Genomic DNA, 27488 nt, shown 5'->3' with positions numbered 1-27488 from the left:
AGCAGGAGGGGAAGTATGAAGGGGGGGAAATCGGAGGGGGAGACGAACCATGAGAGACTATGGACACTGAGAAACAAACTGAGGGTTCTAGAGGGGAGGGGGGTGGGGGAATGGATTAGCCTGGTGATGGGTATTAAAGAGAGCATGTTCTGCATGGAGCACTGGGTGATATATGCAAACAATGAATCATGGAACACTGCATCAAAAACTAATGATGTAATGTATGGTGATTAACATAACATAATAATAATAAAAAAATCTCCGATAAAATCTCAGAACATAAGTCTTCTACTTCTTCCTCAACTGGTGTCCCCATGAACAACTGGCTTGATAGATTACCTGCATAGACGCAAGCTACTTTATTTAAACTGTATGGTCAAGAAAAGAGTCCTTGAGGAGCAAATGGTAAACCTGTGTTTAGATGTGCTAGAAGGCAGGCAGGTGAGTGAGATTGTTATGCCTCACATTTACAAATTAATTGAGGTTTATGATATGGCAGTTACCCTACTTGTACATCCTTAATTAAAGACTAGCATTTACTTGCCCAGGGAAGCTGGTCTTCTTTAATGTAGCTTGTAGTTTCCAAAGAGTGGTGAGAGCAGGCGGATCAACTGAATCAACTCTGGCATTGACTGGAGTGACAGATGTAGAGTCCCCGTTGTCTTCACATTTATGGTACGGTCTGATTGCAAAGAAGGGTACAGTGGTGGACTTCCCACCAGCCATTCCCATCCTCCTATCATTGTGGAAAACAGTCATTGTCGCGGATGGTTTTTGTTTCATTGTGTTTCTTTTGGTCTAAGACCATTTCAAAGAACGAGTCATCACACCAAAGAAATGTTAAGGCTGTAGAAAAGTGTCTAGAGAGTCCCAAGAACTAATATCAGGTGTGATTGTGTCTGAAAGAAAGACCCTGAATACAGGCAGTTAAGACAGGCAATGTGTCGGAAGGTGTGTTTGGTGGGGGTTAGGGGAGTAGTGTGAGGATCCACGGGAAGACAGTCTAAAGCCGGTCCTAGTTGCTAAGTCACATCTTAGTGTAGCAAGGATCCTACCTTCTGTCCTCAGAATGATGTGCTCCAGTAAGTTCTCTGGAGAAAAATATGTGTATATATGTATGTGTGTATATATGCATGCGTGTTTGTGGGGGTGGGTCACGGTGAAGATAGAAATGTGCCAATCAAGGATGCCAAAGGATTTGAGGACATGGTTTGTGCCCTTAAAATATAACAACCCCTGTGAAAAGCCCTACGTTACTAATGCTTTTTTTGATGTCCCCCCCTCCCTGGGCAGGGATTAATGGACCATGGGCACTGAAATGGAAAGAGAACAGAAGTCAGCCTTCAACCTGTCTCTAAAATCTTTCCTTCATATGCTACTGGTCACCCATGGCAGACCAACAATGACGTTCTGTCTTACAAATAAAATGGAAGAAATTATTCCTGCAGCTTTACTTTAGTTTATTCTATGTTATTTTTCATTAAGCTGGAGGGGAGAGAGGTTAAAAGTGCATGGGCAGGGGCGCCTGGGTGGCTCAGTCGGTTGAGCGGCTGCCTTCAGCTCGGGTCATGATCCCAGGGTCCTGGGATCGAGCCCCGCATCGGGCTCCCTGCTCAGCAGGGAGCCTGCTTCTCCCTCTCCCTCTGCCTGCCTCTCTGCGTACTTGTTCTCTCTCTCTCTCTCTGTCAAATAAATAAATAAAATCTTTAAAAAAAAAAAAAAGTGCATGGGCAAAGGGTAGGGGCAGGCAAGTCTTGTGTTTGTCTGGCTTGACCTCTTCGATGTCTATTGGCCCACATCTCTATGAAAAGTTCAAGAAGGCCATTGACTTCTGTAAGAAAACAAGAATCCCAAGGGAAAGTGAAGATATAAGTACTCCCTTCCATCCTTGTCAAAGACGGTGTGGTCAGTGGAGTCTCCTCCAGCCTGGCTTGCCGCCTTACCTTGCCCCATTCTCATTCCATGCCGTACACCCTCGCGCATCTCCTCTCCTATCCTTCACATTCTTTTCTAGACAGTTTCAAAGTCTAAAGTTGTGTGTCTGCCCTCAGCTTGGAAATCAAGCCTGAGGATATCCTGTTTGAAGATGTCGTTCCTAGAATCTCTGATGGCTTCTTCTTAAGAGACTCAGGAACTGGTAGACTTTATCTGATACACTTTGTATCTTTTGGAGGTAAAGTAGGCAGCCAGTTGAGGCATCTGGAAAGAGCATTATAAATGTCAGAAGATATTGCAGTCCTTTGACTAGTAACACTGTTGGGCAGCAGAATGCACTTACATGAAATTTTATTACCCAAACCCTGTTAGTTATGAAATGACAATAGCAGAGCTATTTTTCATTAACTATAATGATCGATACTAATGCGGTTTTCAGTTTGGATCCAAATAACATAATTTAAAAAAGAGAGAAGTTAAGGTGATTATCAAAACATGAATACACCCAACCTTTTCTCTCTTGTTAAGAAAATGTATATTTAAAAGCTTAACTGGTAATTCTAAATATTTCCAATATGTGCTGAGGGAATTAATGGTTCTGTGAAAACCTTCAGGTTTACATTTCTCTCATTTTGTATTTATACTTTTCTCATCCATATTGCCTCAATGCAGGGACCACTGTTTATTTTTATATTTTGCATTTACTGTGTTTAGTTTTAAACACAAAGTATAAGTAATGAGAGACTGAAAGGCAAAGGAAAACCTTTTCTGTATCCATGTGACACTCTATGAGAATTGGTGAATTCTCTCTTACACTGTGCCCACTATAAATATACCATCAGCAAAATTGTGGGCTTGCAGAAAACCAATACCTCAGCTGGGAACTTGGCAATTTAAAACTTTGAAAACCCTTTTGCTTTTCTTATTTTTCAATCACACCCTAAAATTTTTGAATTATTTTTTCCAAAGAGATACTCTTTCCCTCCTGAAATCATATATTATTGCTTGGAGGGTCAAACAATGGGTTTTAACTGCCTGCACAATTCCAACGAGGCTGAAGAGATTTATTTTGAATTTTGCAAGATAATTGACATTTAAAACTACTGAGGTACACAGGGATACTCTTTTGCAAACTCTTGAACAAATGAAAGCAAAATCATCAAATGAAAATTGATGTGTGAATTTAAGTCGAAAAGTCAAAAGAATTTTTCAGTGATAAGCAAATTGTTTACTCCATAGAAGATCGGGTTTTAATATGACTTTACATTAGCTATTCAAACTCTGTGGATTTAAATTTCCATATTGTACTTTTGCTAATTTACCATGTGATCCACATTTTTCTTCTTAATGTATGCAAAAGATTTGAATGGTGCATAATAGCATTTTAATGTATTATCTATATATTTCATCTTTGTAATTAAAGATGGCAGTGTTAATAGACTTCCTATATGCATATAGGTTGGTTAAATACATTTTTCACAGCAAGTAACCTTTCAAGAATGCTTCAGTTTGATATATATATTTTGCGGTCTTATCTCCCACTGGTTAGATAATCTTTCATAGTTCAGCCTTCTTAGGCACAATTCAGAATTGTGGGAAAAAATAATCTTTGAGCATTTGTTGATCTCCCTGAGGACTGTGTGACTAGAGCCCATCACTGAAGGCTGGGTGCTGCTCAAGACCTCTAGTCCTGGGAGGGTGGAGCCCATTGGCCAGTGTCTGTAGGTTCCTGTGGCCTCCCCCAACTGCTGGCTCCTTGGGTGTTTCTAGGCACCTTGTTTCTGGGAGCCCCAGGTGAGCCCTGGACACACAGTTTTCTTCAGGGAGAAACAGTGTAAAGAACAAGGTTCTGGGACAAAAGAGGCCACAGGTGCTGCTGTGGAGTCCCAGTGTCCAGGAAATAGAATGGGCACTTAAGAGAAGTTCCATCCTGGGGATGTAACACTTGGGCTGAATCAGTACAAAGCTGAGGGAACTTACGTATGGGAGCCTCCAGGATTGTGTTTCTAGGACCATAGACAATTGTGTGCATCCTTGCTCAAGTTCAGTTCAGCTGCCTACGCATCCCGCATTACTTTGCTGGAAGCTGTCTGCACTGCACTCCTAAAGCTTAGCCATGTCTAGGGGCATGGAAGGGCATTTCTATGCATGGTCATTTCTATGTGCCACCAAGACCATCAGTTAATTATTAAGTGTGGGCACAGGAGAGCTAGATGTCTTCTCTGTCCGTTCCTTTTTCCTTTAGCTAATAGGTTACAGAAGTTGATTAGCGAATTCATTAATGAGGGTGACTTTTACATCTCTATTGTCAATTTATATCATTTGCTCAGTTCAACTGAGGATGCCCTAATTTATCAGGGCCAATCCTTCTGATCTTTAGGAAGAAATGGAGGAGTTTAGACATATCTTGTTTTACCACAAAGGCTAGAACTAGAGTAATGATTGAGTCAGTTCGAAGAACTTTTCTAGCAATTCAAGCCATCCATCATGAGGCATGATGGCCATCTCCTCCACTTGTCAAAGCCATCATTGTGTACTTGGCTTTCCATTATGAAAATGGTGGGCAGTTCCTAAAAGAATCAGCAAGGTCCCTACAAGCAAAACCTCCTCGCTCTTGGGTTGTTGCTGACAGACTGATGTTCGAAAGATGACATGCCAGAGCACATTTGGGGGCTATCCCAAGTGCCAAGGGAGGGTTGGTTTATAAAACCTTCCCACCTGGCACCATTGTTTGGCTGTACAACTCTTGCCAAGGCTCATTAGGTGCAGGTACTTTTGAGTCCATCAGCCATTCTTGTGGTTGAGCTATTGTGCATGCTTGCTGCCCTCCCATGTTCCTATAGAGGGGGAGCTGGGTTGTGCAGGAAAGAAACACTGGGCTTAGGGTTGGAAGATGAACTCCAGAACCTGGCTTTACCACTTAAGGTCATCCACTGACCTTTCTGGAAGCTTCCCACTTAATCTGTGAAATGGATACATTCACTGCTTAGGCTTTTTAGTTTCAAAAAGTGGAAATCCACTCAGGCCTTCTCTGTAATGGAGTTTGACTATAGAAATTCACATAGAGGTAAGGTAGACAGGAATCTTTGGATAAAAAAAAAAGTCCCTAGAGCAGAATTTCATGAAGCCTGGAGCTGGAAGGTTGTGCAGGGTCTGAGTCATCCTATCAGCCCCCAGCCTCAGCAGTTTATGGTTTGGCTCTTTGGCGTCTGTTTTCATTGCTCCTGTTGCCATGAATTAGCTCCTTTGTCCAGTCTATTCTGTAAATCTCGTCCCCATTTTGATGCTTTTAAATGTTTGTACTATCCATTTACCCATCAAGTCACCTCACTTATGACCCTTCCTGATCCCTGCAGCTTTACAATGTTTCCAGCTTTGTCCATGCAGCTGCCAGATTCCCTGCTTTCCTCCACGTATTCTAACTCCTTAGGGAGATGAGCACAGGGACCAGCTACTGACTGCAGTTCCTGTTTGTTCAGAGCTTTTCCTATCAAGTTATCCCATAGGAGGATGTAACCCTCACCTTCTCCTGTGGGCTATTGTTATGTGGAGGTTGGCTTAGCTGGCACAGAATGTGACTAGTCCTGCTCCAGGCTCAGCTCAGGACCACTTTCTTTAGCAGAGGCTAAGAAGCCATGATTCCATGATTTAACTGCTCAATACAATGGGCATACACTTGTAGAGAGGTTTGGAGGACCGAAAGATGCTTTTGTCATCCTCCTCCTCCTCCTCCTCATCACCATCATCATCATTGTTGTCATCATCATCATCACCATCATCACCATCATTACCACCATCATCATCATCACCATCATCATCACCATCATCATCACCATCATTACCATCATCATCACCATCATTACCATCATCATCACCATCATTACCATCATCATCATCATCACCATCATCACCATCATTACCATCATCATCACCATCATTACCATCATCATCATCACCATCATTACCATCATCATCATCACCATCATCACCGTCATCATCACCATCATCATTACCATCACCACCACCATCATCATCATCATCACAGTTTTATTTTATATTTACCAAGTGCCAGACACTACTCTAAGTACTTTCAATATATATTTTCTTATTTTTTATTCTCATCACAACACCACGAGGTAGGGCTTGTTATCATCCCATTACGAATGATGGGACTGAGGGCCAGACAAGCTAAGCAGCTCACCTAAAGTTAAACAACTGTTAGGTTACGGAGCCAGGATCTAAATTGAGGTAGTTGGCAGAGTCTATACTCTAAGAAGCATGCAGCTCATATTCTGGACAATAGTGCATGCCCGATATGTATTTATTACATGTCCTTTTACCAGCTTTTGTTGTTTTGCCCACTTGTGACTGCTGAGACTCATCTGACACTTTTCCCCATCGTTACTTCCAAACTAGCAACTCTATGAGCACTAGGACCCACAACTGAGGTGGAATATAGATCTTTCTTCCTGTGGCTACACCAGGTAGCTAACCCCAAAAGCTCAGATTCAGTTCAGCTTGGCTACACCCACCTGCTAACCTTGGCTTCAACCACACACCTCCCAGCTGGCAGCAGGCTTATTGGCAGGGAAGGGAAGAGAGAGCAGTTAGGGACTTCCCGCTCTAAAATTGTGAAAGTCACAGAACAATAAACTTAGGTTTCTTCGTATACATACTTTCACACTATTGCAGTAAGTTTAAAAAAAAAAGAACATTTTAAAAGCACTATTGACCTATCATTGATTTAAAAAGGTCATTGACTCATTCATTTATTTAGATATTGATTCTTTACCAGTATCTCTCAGGCTTCAGGTATAAACACACACACATACACACACACAAACACACACATATGTATATCTACTAAGGCGATAGAAGATTAATAAGACAACATTCTGCTTTCAAGGAACATTTAATCATATTATTAACACTTAATATTTGAGGATGGCCTCTGGCAGAACTGGGAGCCAGGTGGGGTGTTCTTTTCCATTTCTTTACATGTTTTACATTCTCTTTACAATTTTGTTATTCTCTTTCATGAAGTTCATAGAGGCCTTAAGTTGCCCCCATTTCTCCATACAGGAAGGAAAATAGCTAAGAGGCCACATTTTCACAAGGATACTATTTTTTAACAACATGATGTAATACTCTGTTCAGCAATTTAGCTCACTTGATATAGAAGCCAACAAATTACTTTTAAGTACTTAGTTCCAAAAGTCCCTGAAGGTCCTTTTGAAAGCAGGAGTCATAATCTCTGTGGGGTTTAAATCGATCTGAAGAACTGGTAATACTCCTAGTAATGAGGCTCACATTTCCCTTACTATGTCCCGGACAATGAATGGGATCATTTTCATGCATCATATCAATCAACTCCCACAACAACCTTGTGAAATAGATAGTAATTCTTTCACTTTTCAGATGTGAACACTGAGACTTAGAGAAAGTAAATCACAGTCCAAGGTCATACAGTTGGAGCCAGGATTCAAGGCAAGTGTATCTGACTCCAGACTTCATTCTGCTATAACAATGTTGCTGGGTGGCATCAGGGTCAACCGGTTTCTCCAGTTTTCGAGGCTGTGGAATAATTTTGCTTCTTCTAGCTGGCACTGTAGAAACCCTTCCCGCGATGAAAATTAGGAAAGCACATAGAGAACTGGGCGAGGTGTCATCATGGTGGAGTCTCTGAGCCCCTTCAAAAGGTGAAGATTGGCACGGAACAAAGGGATTAAGCATAACAAAGAAGTCTGGGGTTGGCTCTGAACAGAGATCATTGAGAAGCCAAGAAACCAGTGAAGACTGTAAATCTGGTGGTATTGAACTTTAGGGCGGTAGTTTATAGCAAGACTTCATTATCAGAGAGACCAGTTTAAATCCTAGTTCTACCACTTATTAGATTTTCTAGTGTCCTTGGGCAAATTGCTTAAATCTCTTGAAACTCACTTTCCTTATTTATAAAATGGGAATGGTAATAGATTCTGCTTCTTCAAGCTGTTTTGATGACGAAATGAGATGATTCTTACTAAGCACTTCCTAGAGCACCTGACCCATGGCAAGTGCCCCGTAAGTATTCACCAGGTAAACTCTTGGGGTGCCATGCAAGCTGGCTGTAACAATTATGTGTGCCGTGTGTTATCCTGGGGCCCACTACCTTAGGGAGCCAGAAAAGCAGCTGGGATCATAGCAACCTTTTGCAGGAGTCCTAGAGGATTTGTGCTCGGGGACAAGACTTGAGGAAATTAAGGACCTCAGGGCAACAGAGCGGGCCCGTGACGAAGCTGGGACGTGGTCATGTACATCTAGGGCATTATGAAGCCACTTCTGTTTCATTGTTTACAAGGTTTCCTAGCAACTAATTCCAGCTCTAAACTTCCCTGGAAGAACTTCACTAATTTACTTCTTTTTTTCTCAAACCAAATGATGTCATTATGGGAATTCCTCTTCTGCTCAGGTATCTACACGTACAAAGATTGTTGTTACTCGCATTCGTGACAGGGAAAAGAAGGCATAGACTGGTGGGTGACCTTCATGGCCAGCATTGGTGGAGAGGCTCTTGAGTTCTTATTCTGAGGGCTTTTATCTTTCCTCCAGCTCGTGCTGCCTGTGTCTAAAGTTTTGTGATTCTTTCACAGACCTGAAATTTGCCTTTAAATCTGCCCTCAAGCCCACACTCACAGGTGCTTGCTGGAGACAGAGTAGCTTTGGGTACAGTACATGTTGGCAGCTATATGCCCACAGAGAGAACGTAACCTGGATAATGGCAGGAAATTAGGCCAGGGGTCTGGGAAGGGCCAAATGATAAACATTTCTGCTTTGCAGGCTATATGAACTCTGTGGTAACTACACAACTCTTGCCCTTATAGTGCCAAAGTCACTATATACAGTAAGTAAATGGATAAATGTGACTGTGTTCCAATAAAGTTTTATTTATAAAACAATCAGTGGGTCCCATTTGGCCTAGAGGCTGTAGTTTGCTGATTCCGATCTAGTACATTCTCTTTTGTCTACAGATCCTAAACAGAGACTAAAATCTTAACAACTTGGCGGAAGTGATAGGGTCCCATTTGCCAGAGTGAAAGATAATAGTTTGCTAGTTTAAGTCAGACTCCCATAGATTGATTATAATTGTCACTTAAAGCAGGCATTGACAAAGATTGTTCTTGCTACAAATTCAAGGCACAAATTGAGGTGAAATGCAAGCATATTAGCCTCTCCTGGGAGGTATTGATGGGTTTAGCAAAGACAAAGTTGATGAAAGCAAAAATATGTTTAGACTTGACAAGAGAATTATAAACAAGGTGCCAATTAGGAAATATGCGATGTTTTTTCTTCCCTGTGAAGCTGATGGCTCCTGCTTGGTTTCGATTTTGACATACACAGTTGACTTTTGTGAAATGTTTAGATATATTAAAACAGCCCCTTAGACCGAAATACCTAATATAAGCGTACATGCATGCAGAGTAGATTATGCTTCCAGTCATTTCATGATGCATTTGACTTGTGAAACGTAAGGACTTGAAGAGTTAGTGGTATCTGTCTGCCTTGCTTATGAGGCTGAAGGTGGACGAGGCATTTTAAGACCTCACGTCATAAAACCGCCTTATTGCATACCCCGTCAAGTACATGTTCAAGTTCATGGGAAGTCTTGCCCACATGAGAGGCTGATGTCAGTAGCTCTCCTGCAGGCTGCACAGGAGTCTCCATGGCACATCTGAGGAGGCCAGGAGCTTCCTGCTGCTGCCTTCCTATTTATGATCTTCCCGATACCTCTGTCACTGCTGCTGACATCCCTGAATAGCAAGAGATGAGTCAAGTAGCCTTCTAACTTGGGAGAATCAGATGCTCAGTTAATTGATACATTGAACCGTGGCTGACAGCAGTGGGTGCTTCATGGAGCAGTATCTGGGACCTCTGGGCCTGGCTCCCCAGGCCAAAGTTTGCTGAAGGTGAACTTCAGGGGAGTTCAGCTGCCCCTAAAGCACCGTAAAGAAGACATGGGATCAGACACTGGGTGTTTGTTAAAGGGCTCAACCATTTGTTTCCTTCCTCCCTGTATCTTGTCTGAGCAAGAAGATGGAAGGCTTTGGGGCTAATACACATAAGCATTTGGGATGTGTAAGAGTGAGCGTGTCGGAATTTGACATTTCTGGAACTTAGACACATTCTCACAAAGGGAGGTAAGCTGCCACACAGAACAAATGCAGGAGGGCTTGTTGATTCGATTTGATTCTTTTTATTCCCTAAATGTTGTGGAGTCAGGTCACCGCCCCCGGGCTTTGAGCGGGCCGTGTTAGGGCTCTGCTGGCCAGAGTATGTGACCTCAGCACCTGAGACTTGTCCCAGGCACGACCACCTCCCTTAGACTCCACCTGTGGCTGGGATGGGCAGCACTTCCGGAGTGGAGTGAGTCAACTGGGCTCTACTCATCTAGACTGCATTTTCTCTTCTTCCCTGCACAGTGATCAATACTGGGCTGGGGAGACAAGCAGACCACCGAATTAGAAGTCAGAGGCTTTTGTGATAGGACTTTTCCCCAGGAAAGTCTGTGAGAGCGCAGGCAAACGTCTTCACCTTCCAGAGCTTGTTTCCTCAACTGTAAATGAGCGTTCTCAAAACTTTAGGGCATTCAGATTGTGCCGTATTTTTTTTTCTGATCTGTACTTGTATTCGCTGAATATTTTTATTTAAATTCACTGGTTTTTCCAGTTTGAATTCATTTTAGCCTTAGATGAAAATGCCAATAAAATCATGGGTTTGATGTTACTGTTAATTATTTTAATACAGGTTAGGAAAAATACTATTTTATAAAATAATAAAATTAAAATGTCTCCCACTTTGGCCTGCTGTTGGCATGGTGCCAACCAGGAGCGTGGATGGGTGGTGGGCACTGTGCCTTGGGAACCCCAGGCTGGATGAACTTGCAACTTGCCTCCAGGTCTGACGTGCCAGGAATATGAAAGTGAAGGACATAGGGGACACTGGCAACCCCTGGTTAAAACAGACTTCAGAGTAATATGCAGAGAAGCTCTCTTCTGTTCCCTGCAGCAACTCTGCTTTCCTTTTTTCCCTTTATGAACACGGGATGATGGTCTTTGGGGAAAATGGCGGGTTTATGTGCCTCTAGGTGGGGCTGAATGGAGGCGGTTCTGCCCTGGGAGAGAGCTGTCACTTCGCACAGTGCTGACCTGTTGGAAGGAGTTTGGTAGCTCTGTGAGCCTTTTCCCGTGGCCCACTGGGGCCTCTCCTCAGGCATCCTGGGATTTGCCGAGCTGCCGGCCCAGGGCCTCTTGTGCTCAGCCAGCTCTGCTCCTCACAGTCTGCATGGACGTGCCCTGACCTGAGCTGGGGGAGGTGCTCCAGGAGCCCCCTGGGGGGGGGGCGCAGGACGGAGTGGCCCCTGGACCACGTGACGGAGGGCCCACAGCCTGCAGCTTGGGGGCTTTGGTGCATCTGCGAGAGTCACCTCCGGAGCGCTTTGAGTACTCTCAGAGGACGCTTCTCCTGCTACCCACGATGACTTCGACGGAGCCGGAGGTGGAGTGATTCTGGCAAGCACAGCCGAACCGTGGTTTTACGTGTCTTCCGCACCTGATTGCTTCAGTGGCCCCGGGCGCTGTGTTCTCAGGACAGCAGTTGTGTCTTAGGGGGAAAAGTCTGCTTTGGAAGGAAAATTCCTGCCAGGGTAGTGGGTTCTGCCTTGTCAAATAACAGTTCCGGGACCTGCAGGGCACCTGCCAGACTTCCTTCCACTTGGGCCCTGCTGCTTCTCAGGACGGCGTCTGGACAAGGGCAAGACAAGTCAACCCTTTGCCTCTCCCTGGAAGGAAAGGTCGTCTCTGGTCTCTGAGGCACCGGAGACTCGTTGTCTTCCTCTTCCCTGCTTCCTCTTCTTCATGCCCTTTGTGAGTTCCTTGGCCTCTTTGATCAAACTTGCATCTGATGTTCATTTTCACTTGATTTCATCTAATGAAAAAAGTTGGAGTGGGAAGTGGGCCGTGTAACTCTTCCTGTGTAATACTGTGAATGCGTTCAAAGGGCTGTTCCTGCATCCAGAAATTTTCACCAGCATCTCTGTCAAATGCTGCCCTACCCAGCTAATATCCTTCCAGGTCACTAGGGTTGCAGAGAAAGAACAGTCAAAAGGAGAAAAATTGTTACTTCACTGGAAAATCATCTACTCACATATTGCATTTTATTATTTGGGGAAAGAATGATCTCAATCTTCCTCCTCATGCTTATTGTGCAGGATACTCTTTTCCGTGCCCTCCTGCTCACTGTGCCTGACCTGCCAGGCCTGTGGCATTGTCCTCTTGCGTCCCCTGCCCCCCCCCATGTGTATGCATTCAAATCTTATGTCTCTTTCAGGTCCTATTTCAAATGTGTCCACCTGGCCACCTCTCTGCATCTTTCAACTAGAGACCATGCCTCCCTCTTGGTTTCCTATGGCAGGGCCCACAGGAAAGTCTTCTCTGAGCCTCTCTTCTGGCTAGTGTCTGTTTCCATCCAAAAGCAATTTTGATGAGTCTTTTCTTCCCTACTAGACTCCAGACTCCTAAATGGCAGGATCTGGTTGGAGTCTGATTCATCTTTATATTTCTTACAACTACCAGCACAACACTTCACACAAGGAACATCCCCAGTTGGTGTTTGTGAAATGAGTAGAAATTGTTTGTATAATTTTTTTTTTCACTTGGTCATTATAACTGTCTCTTGTCCCTGGCCTTGGCATCTCTCCCACCAGCTTCTCACTTACATTATCTGTCTGTCTGGGTGGTCCACGTGCATCTCGAACAAGATGGGTCAAATGACATGCATCCTACGTCTTCCTGAAGGCCCTCTCCACCTCCAGTCCCTCCCATGGTACAAGGACCACCGACGCCATCTCCCAGGCCAGGTCCCCTTTCTTCCCCTCTGCCCACTCATCCAGTCCAGCACCAACCTCTGCTCGTTTTCTTTTCCCAACATCACTGGAAGCCCTCTGTGCCTCCCCTGCCCCCAGACTGCTGCTGGCGGGCAGGCCCCCATCTCCTCTCACCCGTTCACACTGCCTTCTCACGTGGTCCTCTCAGAACATCCATCTCACTGCTCCCAGGCTGTGGCTGGTAAAATGCAGCTTGGCCAGTATCATCTTGTGGGTGAAACACCTCAAGCAGTCCCCTCCGCTCTGAAGGGCCAATTCCCAGGTAAACCTTTCATGAGCAGCCCTCATCTCCTACCACACCTTGGTTTCTCTTCTGTCCCCACCACGCTGACCAGCTCAGGTACCTTACCTGCATCTCCCTTGCTGTGTCATACGTCTGTGATTTCAGTAATGTGTTACTTTTGGCTTAAAATGTTTTTCCTCTCCTCTGAGTGGGGTTGCTTGTAACTACTCTGTAAAATTCGCCCATGACTTCCCTGGGAAATGTCCCAACCCCCTTCTCTCTAGGCAGGGGTGAGTGGTGCTGTGCGGTCCCCGGCACACACTCCTGCCGTGGTCCTCATCGTCTGTGTGTGAGGCTGTCTCCCCAAGTGTGAACTTCTTGCTGGGGAGTGGGGCAGGATGTTGCACATCTCTGTGTCCTCTGCTAGGAGGCCAGAAGGGACTTTGGGAAGGAACGGCCATCCGTGCGTGAGGAAGGCTGAACAAGTGCTTTTCATAATCCTGGAGCAGGAAGCTTAGGGAGGACTGTCCTACCACACACCAGAGCCGGCCAGGTCACAGGGCTGTCTCTATCTGTCTGTCTGTCTATCAGTCATCATCTACCCAAATTTTTCAGATTGGTTTTTAGTTGATACTGAGTAAATCACTGTGGAATATTTTCAGAGTGAAGACTTCAGTCTTGAGTGCTCCAGGCTCCGCTTCAGGACTGGGGTGGTGCCCCCTAGTGTAACAAATTTAGAGGGCTCCTCCCAGGACCGATCCTGCCTCTGGGCAGAGCAAAGGGCTCCTGTCTTTCATCTTTCATGTCCTCCGTGGCTGCATTCACACCTCTGCAGTTCTTGGCTACGGTGCCATGTCCCCATCCATCGTAAAGTGTGGCAAGCTGAATTTGATACTAATAATGGGAGAGTGCCGAGATTTGTAACTGGTTTCTTTTTCTCCATCAGAGTGGAGTCTGCATTATAAATGCCTTATAATAAGGTCATTCTCACTCAACTTGCAGTCTGGTCTTGTTTGTTGACGGAGAGAGAAGAAACTGGAGTTACAGCTAGTACTGGGTGTGCCTGTGGGATCTAGCCAGTTTGGAGCCTGCATCTGTCATGGTGTGGTGGCAGAGAAAACTGTTGGGAAGGGCTGGTCCCGACAGCACGTGGCCCTCTTGCTAACGTGGATATACTTGCCACACTACAGAGTGGAGTTAACGAGAACTTCTCCATCCTACCTGCCATCACTCTGCAGAAACAGAAATATAAATGTAGGGTGCCTGGGTGGCTCAGTTGGTTAAGCGACTGCCTTCGGCTCAGGTCATGATCCTGGAGTCCCGGGATCGAGTCCCGCATCGGACTCCCTGCTCGGCGGGGAGTCTGCTTCTCCCTCTGACCCTCCCCCCTCTTATGTACTCGCTCTCTCTCATTCTCTCTCTCTCAAATAAATAAAATCTTTAAAAAAAAAAAAGAAATATAAATGTAAATATATGTGCATACATAAATACAGATAATGCCTCTATTAATGAAAACAAAAATTCAAGCTTTCGTTTCCCAGAGAAGGGACTTTCTTTACACCATTCCCTTTGTAAAGCACATAGTACAGGTTCTTCTGATAATTAGGTGCTAGATAGATGTTTTATAACTGGCCTCAATGTGGTGATCATTTTCCAGTATATACAAAAATCATTATGTTGTACACCTGAAACTAATATAATGTTGCATGTCAGTTATATCTCAGTAATAAAAAAAAATGTGACAAATTTCTTCAGCCTCTCTGGTGATGAGACTCTATTCATGAAGAGTTCTGTGGAGTACAGCAAGAAAGTCAGATCCAAAGTATAGGCCAGTTAGTTTTTCCAGAAGAAAATCCCTGTTGATTTAAGTGAGACCCCTGCATCTCAGAGCGGCTTGCTGATGGTACAAAAAGGTACGAGCGAGAACGAGGTTGGATACATAGAAACAATCACTCCTTCTGAAAGCATAGCTAATACCCTCTGGGTGATGGGTCTGTAGCAAGGACCTCCCATCTGAACATCCTTGTCGGTGAGGAAGCTGGTATCCTACTGTAGTTGACTTCTTCCTGGGAGGCTCTGCAGATGAGGGAATGTCTCAGAACTGGGGGAGGAGCCCGCAGAGAGGCGTGAAGACCGGTTTCCAGAAGGAGGCCTTAAGTCTGAGTCGATAAACAGCATGAAAGTCATGCTATTTGTGCTTTATCAACCTGGGCAAGCCAGCTTCCCTATAATTAATCCAGCAGAGCACTGGATTATTAATTATTAATTATTAATTACAGGCCGGGGCTGTAGTAAGTTTTTAAACTGGGATCTCTGCCTGCTAGTGTAGTCAGAGCTGTGGGATAGGACACAGAAGAATTAGGGATTAAAGATTAATTAAGAAATGCCCACGTATGCTTTAGGAGTGCGGAGAAAAGAAAATGACATGTCTGAGGATTGGAGAAATCAAAGTTGGTTTGGGGAAGGAGAGGGACTTCTGGTGGGGCCGTGAAAGGGGGTGAAGGGTTCAGGCAGAGGTATAGAGAGGGAGGGCATGTCGGGAAGGAGAGGGCAAAGGCCTGGACACACCCTATTAGCCCATGCCTGTCTCCCCTCTCTCCCTCCCTCTCCTCCTGCCCCCTCTCAACCCCTCCTTTCTCTCTCTCTCCCCACTCTCTCTCTCTTACAATAACACTGAATCTTAAGAATAGAAAGTGGAAAAATGAAATCCCATGAACACTGTGATCTGAATTAAATCATAATGATGCTGTTGGTTGGCTGGGAATGGCCCCCATGGGGTCAGCAACACATGTCCGCCCCAGGTACAGAATAATGCATTGTCTGGAAAGATGACGTCTGTCTCATCAGTTGCCTTGGAAGCAAGAACCCCTGACTGTCTTTGTATCACGGGAGTCTCTGGCCAGGTCAGGATGACCTGTGGAGTCACAGTACGTGATCCAGCCACTGATCAGTAAATCAAAACTGGATCAGAGTTGGGCCTTTTGTTACTTTCCCTGGGGTGGTGAGGGGAGAGCAGGGGTGGCTGGGACTCAGCTTCCAGCTTCCCTCTGCTTGGGCCCATCTTTGGCTGGTGAGTCCAAGGGCCTGGTAGATGTGACTAGCATCTGGCCGGGAACAAAGTGAGCCATGGACAGCTAGTGAAGAAATTGAGTTACAGGTGTCAGGTTCTCTAGTCAACCACATCACCTCCCCCTCAAAAGTCAAACACAAGAGAGAAATCCATGGAAAACCAGAAGAACAAAGCTGCCATCATGCAGAGCTGGGTGGGTAGGATGCCAGGGAGGGAGGAGGCAGAGCAGGGCAACTTTTTTTTTTTAAATTAATGATGGGAAGCATTTGGAGACTTTACAATGGCTTTGCCTGCAAAAATGTAGTTAGCCAAAGACAAAATGCTGCTGATGCTGGAGCTGGTAGTTGAAGGAAGCCTGCCCTAATGAGAACATCATTGTCTCACTCAGAGATTGCCTTCACAGACCAGGCCTCTTCTCCAGATTTTGTGCTTGATTAGTTCCAGAGAAAAATTGAATTATAAGCATTTTTTAAGAGGGAGAAATAAGAACAACAGCACTTAGTACATGGCCCAAGAGGAGACTCTTTTGACTGTCAGTCTTCCCTCTCCCTCCCCTCTTTGATACCAGACAAAGCTTGTTGGCAAGAGCAAGAGGTTTGGAAGCTATCTTGGCCTAGGATACGCTAATTGTGTTTGTACGTCAGTGTCTCTGCTCTCCTTAATCCCTTTGCCTGTTCCCTTCGCTACAATTCTTCAGCTTTAATATGCATCTTCCTTGGATGCCAAGACTGAGTCACAGCTGGAACGTTACAAGAGCTGTGACCATGGGTGCCCATTGTTCTCCTCCATGTTGTGGGTCAAGTCAGTTCCAAGTTAGAGGTCCGTTAGGAGCAGAAAGCTGTGTATAAGGGTTTTGCTAACTCCTGGATTTGACTAGTTTGAATGACTTGCATTAGAAGTGACCATTATCATCCTTTGAGTTCTAACACAAGACATGACTGCAGGCCTTCTCCAAATCTGTTGGCCAGCCATCTTTAGATGACCCAACTGTGACCAGTTCCTAGCTTCCCTGAAAGTGTTCCAGTCCAACAATTCCTTCCCAGTCTGTTTTCTCCATGTGTTGCTCTCTTGTGGAAAACATCCACTGCTCCTCTTAGGTCTCTGTGCCCAGAATAAGGGCTTACAGATGGCAAAGACAGCGAAGTCTGTGTGCCTGTGTAGTAGACAGTGCTCAAGGAAATGCTCGAGCATCTGTACCTACCAACACTGAAGACAGTTGATTTCGCTTAGCAAACCTCTACCCAAGGGTAGGTAGCTCCATAGATTTTCCCTGCCTGTGTCAAAATGACAGCCTGATAATATAGCCACCACTGGCACAATTAAATTATTGCTTGAAATTATGCATTTGGTTAACCCAGTGATCAAACTTAACTGAGGAGGATTGGGGGCATCCAGGGCAGACCGTGTAGACAGTACTCAGTGTGGACATTTGGGAATCCTTACTTGTATAACCCTAAGGGTCATGTACAGGTGCAAAGCCATTGAGGGCTTCATTTAGAGAAGATGGAAGTTAGGGAATTGGGGCCGCGGGCCCAGGCCCAGTGGTGGGCCCCTTTCTACTCAGCCAGGTCTTAGAACATCATTAAGATCAGTGGTCGAGTCTTGATTTGGCTTCAGTACTAACTACCACATAAACCTGAGCACATTACTTAACCTCTCTGATCTCCTGTTTTCTCATCAAAAAATGGAAACAGTGATTTCTACTACTTATATGTATCGGTAGGATTAAATAAAATAATGTAATTCGCCAGGTGCTGTGTTTGGCACATGGTAAATACTTTACAAATGGTAGGTATTATTCCTCCTTCATTGCACCGAGACTGTAGGAATAAGGCAGTGTGTCCATAGAATTACAAAATAAGGCAGTAATTGGAGGGGGGTGGAATTAAGCATGTGTAATGGGATTGCTCTAAGAAGCTGAGAAATGCTTTCATGGTGGTTTGTAGCCTTCAAGGCACAGAACTACCCCTCAGCTCGGTAGGGTTGTCACCTCTCCCAGTGAAGACACTGCACCATTGGAGATTCCTTTGTGAGGAGGAAGGCTGGGCATGGCTCCTGAAGATGTGACTAGACTCTGGCACACCAGACCTCATGGCAATTATGATGATAAAGTTGTGCCTTTCTGTGTGGGACAGGAATACGATCAGGGCCCACACCCAATGTGAAGGGCCTTCCACCTGTCCTCCGACTAGCAAGCATCTCTGAATAGCACAGCCTTTAAAGATCCATCTCATTTCTTTTTTCGGGGGAGGAAACAGAGCTTTTGAATCTCCACTGGTTCAGAAAGTGATTATGTACCAAATTCAGGGAAATCTTGACATCTTGATTCTCTCACCTTTCTGTCCCCCACTTTTTTCCATCTGAAGTCACTGGCATCCCGACAGGTCATCAGAGTCCCCACAGGTACTTTGCATAGGGTCTGCCCTCAGTGACTGGTCTTTAATGTTTTCATTTGCTCAGCCCCAGCTGCTGCCCACAGAGCTATTAGGTCTCTGAGACCTCTCACCTCCCCTTGGGCTGGGCTGCCTGACTTTTGGGAGCTGGGAGGAAGAGGGGTTTAACATCCCCATTATCTTCAGAGAGAAAGAGGGTGGAAGTCTAATGGTCATTAGCATATACCGTGCCAGCTTCTGTTACTTGTTCAGTAATTCCCTTAATGTTTGGTCCTAATGGAGCAGATTATTGTTATTATTTTATTTCATCAAGATCACCTACTGCATAAAAACAAAGAGGAATGGAGGTAAGGAACGTGGCCAGGAATAAGCACTGAGCATTATCCAGCTGGAGATATTTATTTATTGGCTTCATGCTTGGCTTGTGAAGCTTTGAAGGGCAGGTGCACGTAGCCCATGGAGGGAGCCTGTCTCACGCGGCTCTGCCCATGGGTTGCTGAGACAGAGACCTGGAGTGCTTCTGCTTCTCTGTGGACCCTTTTATCTCCCAGCCTGCCTGTGGTGCACAGGGTCCATCTATCTCTGGTGGGATGGGAGGACCTCAGCTTTGTCTGGCATCCTGATTCCTCCCGCCTCTCCCACTCTGCAGAGATCTAGGCGAGTCTTGGGAATTAGGGTAGCCTTGGACTGGGGACACCCCACCTACAGCAAGCTGCTTCTGGCCCCCCACCTCCCCCAGCTGCACAGCCTTGGCATTCTCATTAAGGCAAACAATAGGCCCCCGAAGCCCCTGAGGATCAGAGAGCTCTGAGTTCCTTATGAACAAATACACTCTTGCTTTTGTTTGGGACAGTGAAGTCAAGATTCTGAGGCAAGAAAAACTCCCAAGAACCAAAAAGGCAGTTCTATAAAAAGAACCTGAAAGAGGACAACTTGAAGTAGCCCGGGCCAACTCCAGCATGCTAGCCTCCAGCCACTTTCCCTGTAGGGCTTCAGGCTCTCATTTATGAAACTCCTGAAGGCTCATAAAGAAATTGAAGACAAACTTCCTGTATTAAAGAAGAAAGATGGTGATCAAACCTAACAGAATTAAAATGTTTAGACCTGGGAAAAACAAAAAAAAAAATTAAAAAGCTATAAAGTTGAGTCTCCTTCTGAGAAGAACTTCATTCATAGCATCTTCAGGTGGGAAGGGCCTTCAGATGTGAGCTGCCCAACCTAGAAGGCTCTTAGTCTTAGAGTTTGTCTCTTGCTTATGGAAGGCTGTCTTTACCCCCGCAGGGGGTAAATGAGAGAAGGTCATGGGGGGGCATCTTCTTTCATCCCTGATCTCTGGGTACTTGCACCTGGAAACTTGAGGAAGGGGTCCTGACGCATCTCATGGCTGCAGGCTAACGTAGTATCATGCCCCGGTGAGAGGCTGATAAGGCAGGGCAAGCCTGTCCCTTGCCAGCGGGATGTGCAATTCACGTCAGAAGACCCAGAGGACATATTGAGGCCTCTTAATTAACGTGGTGGCCCATGGCAACTGGAAAGCATTTCCACACGATTAAAGACTTCAGAAAACCCCCAAGGGGAGGTAATGTTCCTAATAACTTATAAATTGAACTTGCTACTTAATATGCTTCACATGTTTCTCTTGTCTTCCATTTGGGAAGGAGATGGGCAGGGGATAATGGATTTCTATTCACCAGCCACCACAGAAAAGACAATCTGCCAGAAGAGCAAACCAAGGGGCCTTCTCTTCTTGTTTCGGTGACTCCTCCTGGCAGGAAAAGGATCCTCAAGGTCAGGAACATGTTACTACAATTTGGATGACATCAGCTCATTTCAAAGGCCTTACTGTGACTTTGGAGCTCCCTATCAGGGACTCCGTTGGCTAGTGAGCACTGATAGCCCGCCTCTGAAGGATCGGCTCTGTTACTTCCTTGGTCTGTAGTTACTGGCTTTACTGCGCAAGAAGAGCTCATGGACATTTTCTCCACCAGTTGTTTACCAGTTGAGAGCTAGTTCCAGTTTGACGAGGATCAGTGTTAACAATCAGAAAGTTTTCAAGTTGGAAGAGTCAATTCATTTCTTTCAGTCACCTCATTTGCTAGATGAGAGCCTGGGGAAGGTTTAAAGAAGTTACACAACTTGAGGGGCGGCCTGGGCAGCTCAGTTGGTTACGTATCTGCCTGCAGCAGAGGTCATGATCTCAGGGTCCTAGGATCAAGCCCTGCATCCAACTCCCTGCTCAGTGGAGAGTCTGCTTCTCCCTCTCACTCTGCCCCTCCCCCGACTCGTGCTCTCTCTCTCTCTCTCTCTCTCTCTCTCTCTCCCCCCTCCCCAATAAATAAATAAATAAAATCTTAGAAAAAAAAAAGATTTTGTGCAACTTGCACAGAGTCCCTCTGCTGGTTAGCCCTGCTGTTTTATTGGTGGTCTCCATGCTATTAGTAACTTAGGTCTAGTTTTCCACTGGGCTCAGAAACAGGGTCAGACAAGACCTTGAAAAGTCATCTATTTACCTCACCCGTTTTCTGCCCCTGGAACATTTGGATCTAGATTAGAGTATGACTGGCGATGCCATGTGGGCTTGCATGGTTTTTCTCCTCTTGGTCTGTCTTCTTTGAAAGCCGGAAATAGATAAAAGTGATTACTGTCATCTCTGAGAGAGGTCCTTTGCCCCAGACCCTTGGGCATTGTTACTGGGTGAAAATAGGAGACACGAGCCACCAAACTTGTCTTATTTCATTCTTATTTTCTAACCACCATTTAATTCCTTGAGGAATATAATTTGAATTCAGTGTGTCCAGTTGCCTTGAGGGATAATTAATTATGTCTCAGACTCAGTCTTCTGGTTACTCCTGGGGTGAAATGAAGCTTTGAAATGTGAGCTGATTGATTGGCTGCAGTCCCTTGACAGATGGTAGCTGGAAACATAATCTCAGCTTTTCCATTTCTCTGCCAAGGGTTCACAAAACCCAGGTGACTCCCTAAACTTCGGTGACATTTGATAGAGTGAGATTCTTTATTCTGGGAGTATATGACACTGATATGGGATGAGGGACGGATTCCACTGGCCCCGGAGGTATCCCTAGAGTGTCACCTCCAGTCCAAGTTATCTTTAGCTACCACAGCTTCTTCGGTTATGAGGAGTAATGACATTTCCAGTTCTTGTGATCTGTTTTCATCTTCCTCTTGTGCCTGTATTTGCCTTTAAAAACCAATTATACAGATTATTTCATCAAACTTGAATGTAAAGTCCATGAGATCAGGGACTGTCCCTGTACTATTCACTACAGTATCTCCATCACAGTGATCACTAGAAACGTGCCTTACCGAAGTGAGTGTATACTTGAATGATTGAGTAATGAATTGAATGAATGAGTTACATAAGCAACTGATTTGAATAAGCTTTGTTGGCAAGCGCACAGAAGGTGTCTATATTGAAATACATTCACAGACGACCTCTCCTTCCCTCCCTGCCTCCCTTCCTTCTGTAATTATCAAATACCTTTATGCCATGCACTGTGCTTGGCCCTAGAGCTTAGTGGTCCCTGCTCTCATGAGGTCTGTAATCCAATAGATGAGATGCACAAGCAAATCAAAGGTAAAATATTTGTGGTCAGAGTTATGTGGAGGGTTCTGTGGGCAGTTCAGTGAAACAAGGGAAGAACTGGCTGAGGTTATGTCACTGAACTGACTTAGAAGGACAAGTAGGAGTTGGCTCAGGGAGGGAGGTGTGATCTAGACCCAGAACGAATACATAGGTCAGATAATGAGTCAGTCTGTGGTTACCCTGTGTGATTGGGATGAACATAAAAGGGAGATCTGCTTAGATCTGTCCCTGGGCAATCACCATCAGTGTTATATAAAACATTGTTACACAAAGATTTCAAAATCTGCAAATGATCTGACAAATCTCATACTATTCTCTCAGGTAAGTGCCGAAAATGTCAGTTTTGTAATAAAATAAAAGCTGATTTCATTTTTTTAAATCTATATTAGAGCCAGTAGAAATGATTTATTGATTTTTAAAGAAAAATATATCTTTAAATGCCACTTTTTTTTTTGCATGCAACTTGTTAATGGATGTGGAGTTCTCATATACTCCAAATGTGCTTCTAGTTATTAAATGTTAACAGTTTTGAGGAAAATCAATAGAATAATCAGAAAACTCATGAAAAGATGAATAAAGAACAAAACAATTCCATACCTTGCAGTTATTGTTTTTTTTTTTTTTGAATATTCAAAGTTTGCAACTTGTTACTTGTCGCTTGGGTCCACACATACCTTAATGATTTTGCCTTGTTTTGTTTTGAATGCCATAGAAGTTGAAGCTAACACACATAAATGAAGAACACCCTCTGAGCGCCGCTCAGGTAGTACAGAATTGCAAAGCCAGGGGTGCCCGTGTGAACTCCTGCTCGCTTTCCGTAAAGCCTCCTGTGCTCGTCTGTGTGTTCATTCACACACTCCGGCTGGAAGTCTGGCTGGAGTGGAACGCCTGGGGGAAGTTTGTTCCTCCCACCAAACTTTATTCCATCAGACAAGAAGATGTGTGCAGCTTGCCTTTCCCTTTTTGACCTGGTTATCAGGAAGCTCCTCAGCATAACTCCTGGTCCAGGGGCTCTTTCCATTTCATCTGCTGCCTCTGTTCCTTTAGATTATTTGAAAGAAAAACTGTAGAGTCTCTCTGACTTAAATTGAAGCTGCATAAAATTCTCTGTGGAAGTAGAGTGGTTAAAAATAATGCTAAGATCAATGAACCATGGTTTATCCAGGCATGCAAAAGCAGTCGATCGTGAGCACCAGATTTCCATGTCCTCGTTGTAGAAAGAAAGTTGTCAAGGTGGTTACATCCATGACTTCTCCTAGTGTAGTGGAGGGTCTCTCCCTACTCCTTCCTACCTGGGATCTTCTCACTGGACAGAACAGATAAGCAGTTCAGAGGGATTTGTGTGTAGTGATTTTACAAATTATTGTTATTGTTACCAAAATGTTATTATTAAATTATGGTCCATGTTATATTATGTAACACTATATATATATGATAATTTATGTAACAATCCACAATTAGTAAATCATTGCCAAGTATTATGACACCTGCCACCAATTTGAGTTATAGAAGCAGAAACTGTACCACAACTTGAATACCTGAGAATCATCCTTTTTCCTCTGTCTGTGCTGAGCTTCCCTTAGTGGCTGGAGCTCATTACTAGTAACCGATTAAGAAAAACCTAAGGTTGTTGGGAGTCACTGACTCTAAGCAGGGGAAACGTTTCAATAAAGCAAGGTTATATATGTTAAATACACTGGCTTAGCCGATCGAAAACTTGTGTTCTAGCTCCCTAAAAGTTACTACTTAGAAATAAATAAATATAAAATATTCCTAATGAAGTGTCTAGGGCCACACAGGGTAAAGGGAATTTTAGATGCACCTAACAAAGCAGTGCCATGAGGAGGATCGGGTCTAGAGCCACTTTGGCACTATCTAGTTTCGTAGTTTCTCTGGGCCTTAGTTTCTTCATCAGAAGAGGAGGGGCCAAACCTAGAGATTTTCAATGGGTCTCACAGTTGAAAGAGAAATTTAACAAAATTGAGATCTAATGGTATCCTCCAGGCACCTAGGGATGTGTGATGCGCGTTGTCTTATTTTAGCATAGAGACCTTGAAACGTGAGTGTTGTCTTTCCACTCCCAACTAATCTTGGGTTTGGACACTTAGTCGGGGCTCAGTGAAAGGTCCTTTGTTTATGATGGCGCCTCTTTTGACCCACTGTCAGCTAGATGTGCCCTTTGAGAAATGAGGCTAGATCTAAGTGGGCTCATGCATGCTCCCCCCATCCCACCTGCTGATGATTTGTGGGATACACCGCTCACTAGGGGTGTGTGTTTGCGGTGTGTAAGCGCTGTGCAGGGTCGCTGTAGCCCGGTGGTTAGGCACGGAGGCTCTGCCATGGGAGGTGTTTTGTTCCCATTCTGAAACTACTGTTTATTTGCTCTGTGCCCTTGAACAAGTTACTTAACCTCTGTGCCTGAGCCTTTTCAAAGGTCAAATGAGCAAATAGTTGACCCTAACTGGCGTAGTTAAAAGTGTGGAGCATTTAGAACACATGTCTGATACATAGTGACAGCCCCATACTGGACGGCTATTCTTGCTGTATTCAGGCTGCATCTGATCATAACCTGTTGTGATCATCTGAAAGGAGAAATTGAGGGGAAGCCTGGAGGGGCCCCCCGAATACCTCTGTGTGAGCGGAAAGTTGGGTGTTTCAGCCATTCCTCGGAGATTGATGTTTATACTGCTCTTATAGCTCTTTAGGGAATAAAATTACCTCTCGCTTTCACTAGCCTAATTCAATGTCTGACAACTTCTCTCACTCCGGAACTTATTCTTTCTGTGTGGCTTAATTGCCTATTGTTGCAGTTTCAATTTGGGGTGAGGGAAAGGATGGTGGGTCTGACTCTGAGATAAAGGGCCTGCTGAAAAACTAGCAAGTTGGACTCAAGCAGGGGCTCTCAGCATGCTGCTGCGGGGCTCGGGCTCAGGGGCTTGGCTGCGACACTTGGGGAGGGGGCGGTCTGCAGGCTGCAGGGAGGGGCGGTGGGCTGCAGGGAGGCGACCGTCGGCCATGACCTGGAATACTTACCCCTGCACCCCCACCCTCACTGCAACGGGCAGCTTCATATTTATGCTGTCCACTTGCATGAGAGATTTCACCAGGAGAAACGGTTCCACAGATAAAGGAAAAATCTGAAAAACATGGAGGCCAGTGTATGTCCCTGAAAAGCCACCTGACATGACCTGTCACTTGGCAACTGACTCTGTTGCTTCTTGTCTCAGCTGCTCTGTGCCTGTTTGAAAGTGGCAACATTCTGTGTGTGTGCGCGCACACACACTGCTTTGTTCACGGTGCTGGCAGGGGAGGGAAGGTAAATGGGAAGATTTATCGGGAGAGGAACTTTATAAATTCAAGATGTAATTCTCACAAGACTGGAGAAAGCCCTTGTTCATGTGTTTGAGGGGATAATCTTGACCCAGCCTTGTGTGGGTGGGCCCCTTGGGAATTAATAGGGGGTTTTCATCTCTAGCCTATTGGATGGGGTGGCAGTGACTGAAGCCCAAGTCGAGAGCAGAACCATTTGCCACAGCCCCACCTAATGAAACAGGTTCGGAGGGATATTGACCAAAATAAGGGGAGTGAATACAGATCGTGCGCTGGAAGATTTATGCCCGCTGAGCGCTGGGGAGCAACGGGTGTGTAAGGCTTTCCCCCCAACTCCCCCTCCCCGGAATGTCAAGGTGAGGTGCTCAGTGTCACTAAGCATGGAATCCTGGCCTCTGCTAGACAACCGAGTGGAGTCCTGGTGCTTAGGGAGTGGCCTCAGAGGATGGCCTGGGAGCATGAGAAGGTTCACAAGGAAACTCCTTTGCCAGCCGGACTCCAGGACATGGGTCTCAATCCCTCCCTCGAGCAAGAATGGGAGATCGATCACTCAGGACATCGTGAGTGGGAGTAAGCTGTCCCCTAAAGCCGTAGTGATCCAAAAAAGTCATGTTCAAATGGTGAGCGTCTGCTACACACTTGCTTGTAAATCCCTAATGGACGCAAACTTCTCTTTGGATTGGTCGATGGTCTTCCCCTACTCTGACGGAGACATTTAAGGTCAGGCTCAGGCCATCCCTGATTCCATGTGACACACTCTGCTAGGCACTGTGCACCATTCCCTAACATAGTCCTTACCACCACCTTCCCAGGCCAAGTGGCACCTTCTCCATTATATAGAGAAGGACTTTGAGGTTCCAAATTTGGGGGACTCACTGATCATCGATGTAGCCAGTTAGAATCTATATACATGGCTGATTTTTAAGATGTGAGACAGGAAGAAACTAGATGCCATTCTGCTGCTAAAAATTGGCTGGAAACCAGCTTTCTGCATAACAGATTTGCCTTAACAAGCTAACCCTCTCCCCTATTTCTACAACTGAAGTCCTACACACCACACACACACACGGACTTCTCTTTCACAGTGTTTGCTAAGCCAGAAGCAACTGTGGATCACTTAAATGAGGCCCTGGTCATCCCAGGTCCATTTTTCTCCATCTTCCTTCAACACCTGTCACCACGGACTGTCCCTTTGCTGCTGAGTGATGCTTGCTCTAAGTGCCTGCCGCACCTGAATGAATGAATGAATGAGTGAGTGGTGGATGGGGGGAGGGGGAGGGGCGGTGCCTCTTGTGGGGCGAGCTCACCCGTCTTCCGACGTCTGTCTGCTGTCCTCTCCTCCCAGGGTGGCATGATTGCTCTGCTGCTGTCCGTCTTGTGCCTGGTGATGATCCTATACACTCGCCGGCGCTGGTGCAAGCGCCGCCGGGTACCCCAGCCCCAGAAGAGCGCCAGCGCCGAGGCCGCCAACGAGATTCACTACATTCCCTCTGTGCTGATCGGCGGGCACGGACGGGAGAGCCTGCGCAATGCCCGCGTGCAGGGCCACAACTCCAGTGGCACCCTGAGCATCCGGGAGACCCCCATCCTGGACGGCTATGAGTACGACATCACAGACCTGCGCCACCACCTGCAGAGGGAGTGCATGAACGGAGGGGAGGACTTCGCCAGCCAGGTCACCCGCACCCTGGACTCCCTGCAGGGCTGCAACGAGAAGGCAGGGATGGACCTCACGCCAGGTGGGCAAGTCGCTCCTCCCCGTGGGGAACTAGGGAGTGAGTAGGGAACAGCTTTTCTGGTCTTGGGGCCGGTTGTCATGCATAATGGCATGTACCTGTGCCCTTTCCCGGGTGGGCCAGAGGGTACACGCTTTCCGGAGACAACGGGACCTGTTTTCTAATGGGGGAAATCAGAAGAACAGGTATACACTGAATCCCTCTCCGCTTCGCCTTTGCCCTGGAAGCAGAGACACCTTTACACCCAACAGAAGAGTGGGTTAGATAGAGCCTTTTTCT

General features: G+C 45.5%; 1 protein-coding gene across 3 annotated transcripts in view; it reads left to right on the top strand.

Annotated features, from left to right (window-relative positions):
• ASTN1 (astrotactin 1) overlaps nt 1-27488 on the top strand; it is a 296455-nt gene that overhangs the window by 109119 nt on the left and 159848 nt on the right. For all 3 annotated transcript variants that reach the window (XM_081824653.1, XM_081824650.1, XM_081824651.1), the window contains exon 3: nt 26819-27212. In XM_081824653.1, the coding sequence (XP_081680779.1) occupies nt 26819-27212 (394 nt within the window). The remainder of the gene's footprint in view (nt 1-26818; nt 27213-27488) is intronic.

This window comes from Leptonychotes weddellii, chromosome 6, assembly GCF_054177405.1.
Source record: "Leptonychotes weddellii isolate Sample4059 chromosome 6, ASM5417740v2, whole genome shotgun sequence".
Lineage (NCBI taxonomy): Eukaryota > Metazoa > Chordata > Mammalia > Carnivora > Phocidae > Leptonychotes > Leptonychotes weddellii.
This window is presented reverse-complemented; position numbering and strand designations above follow the sequence as displayed.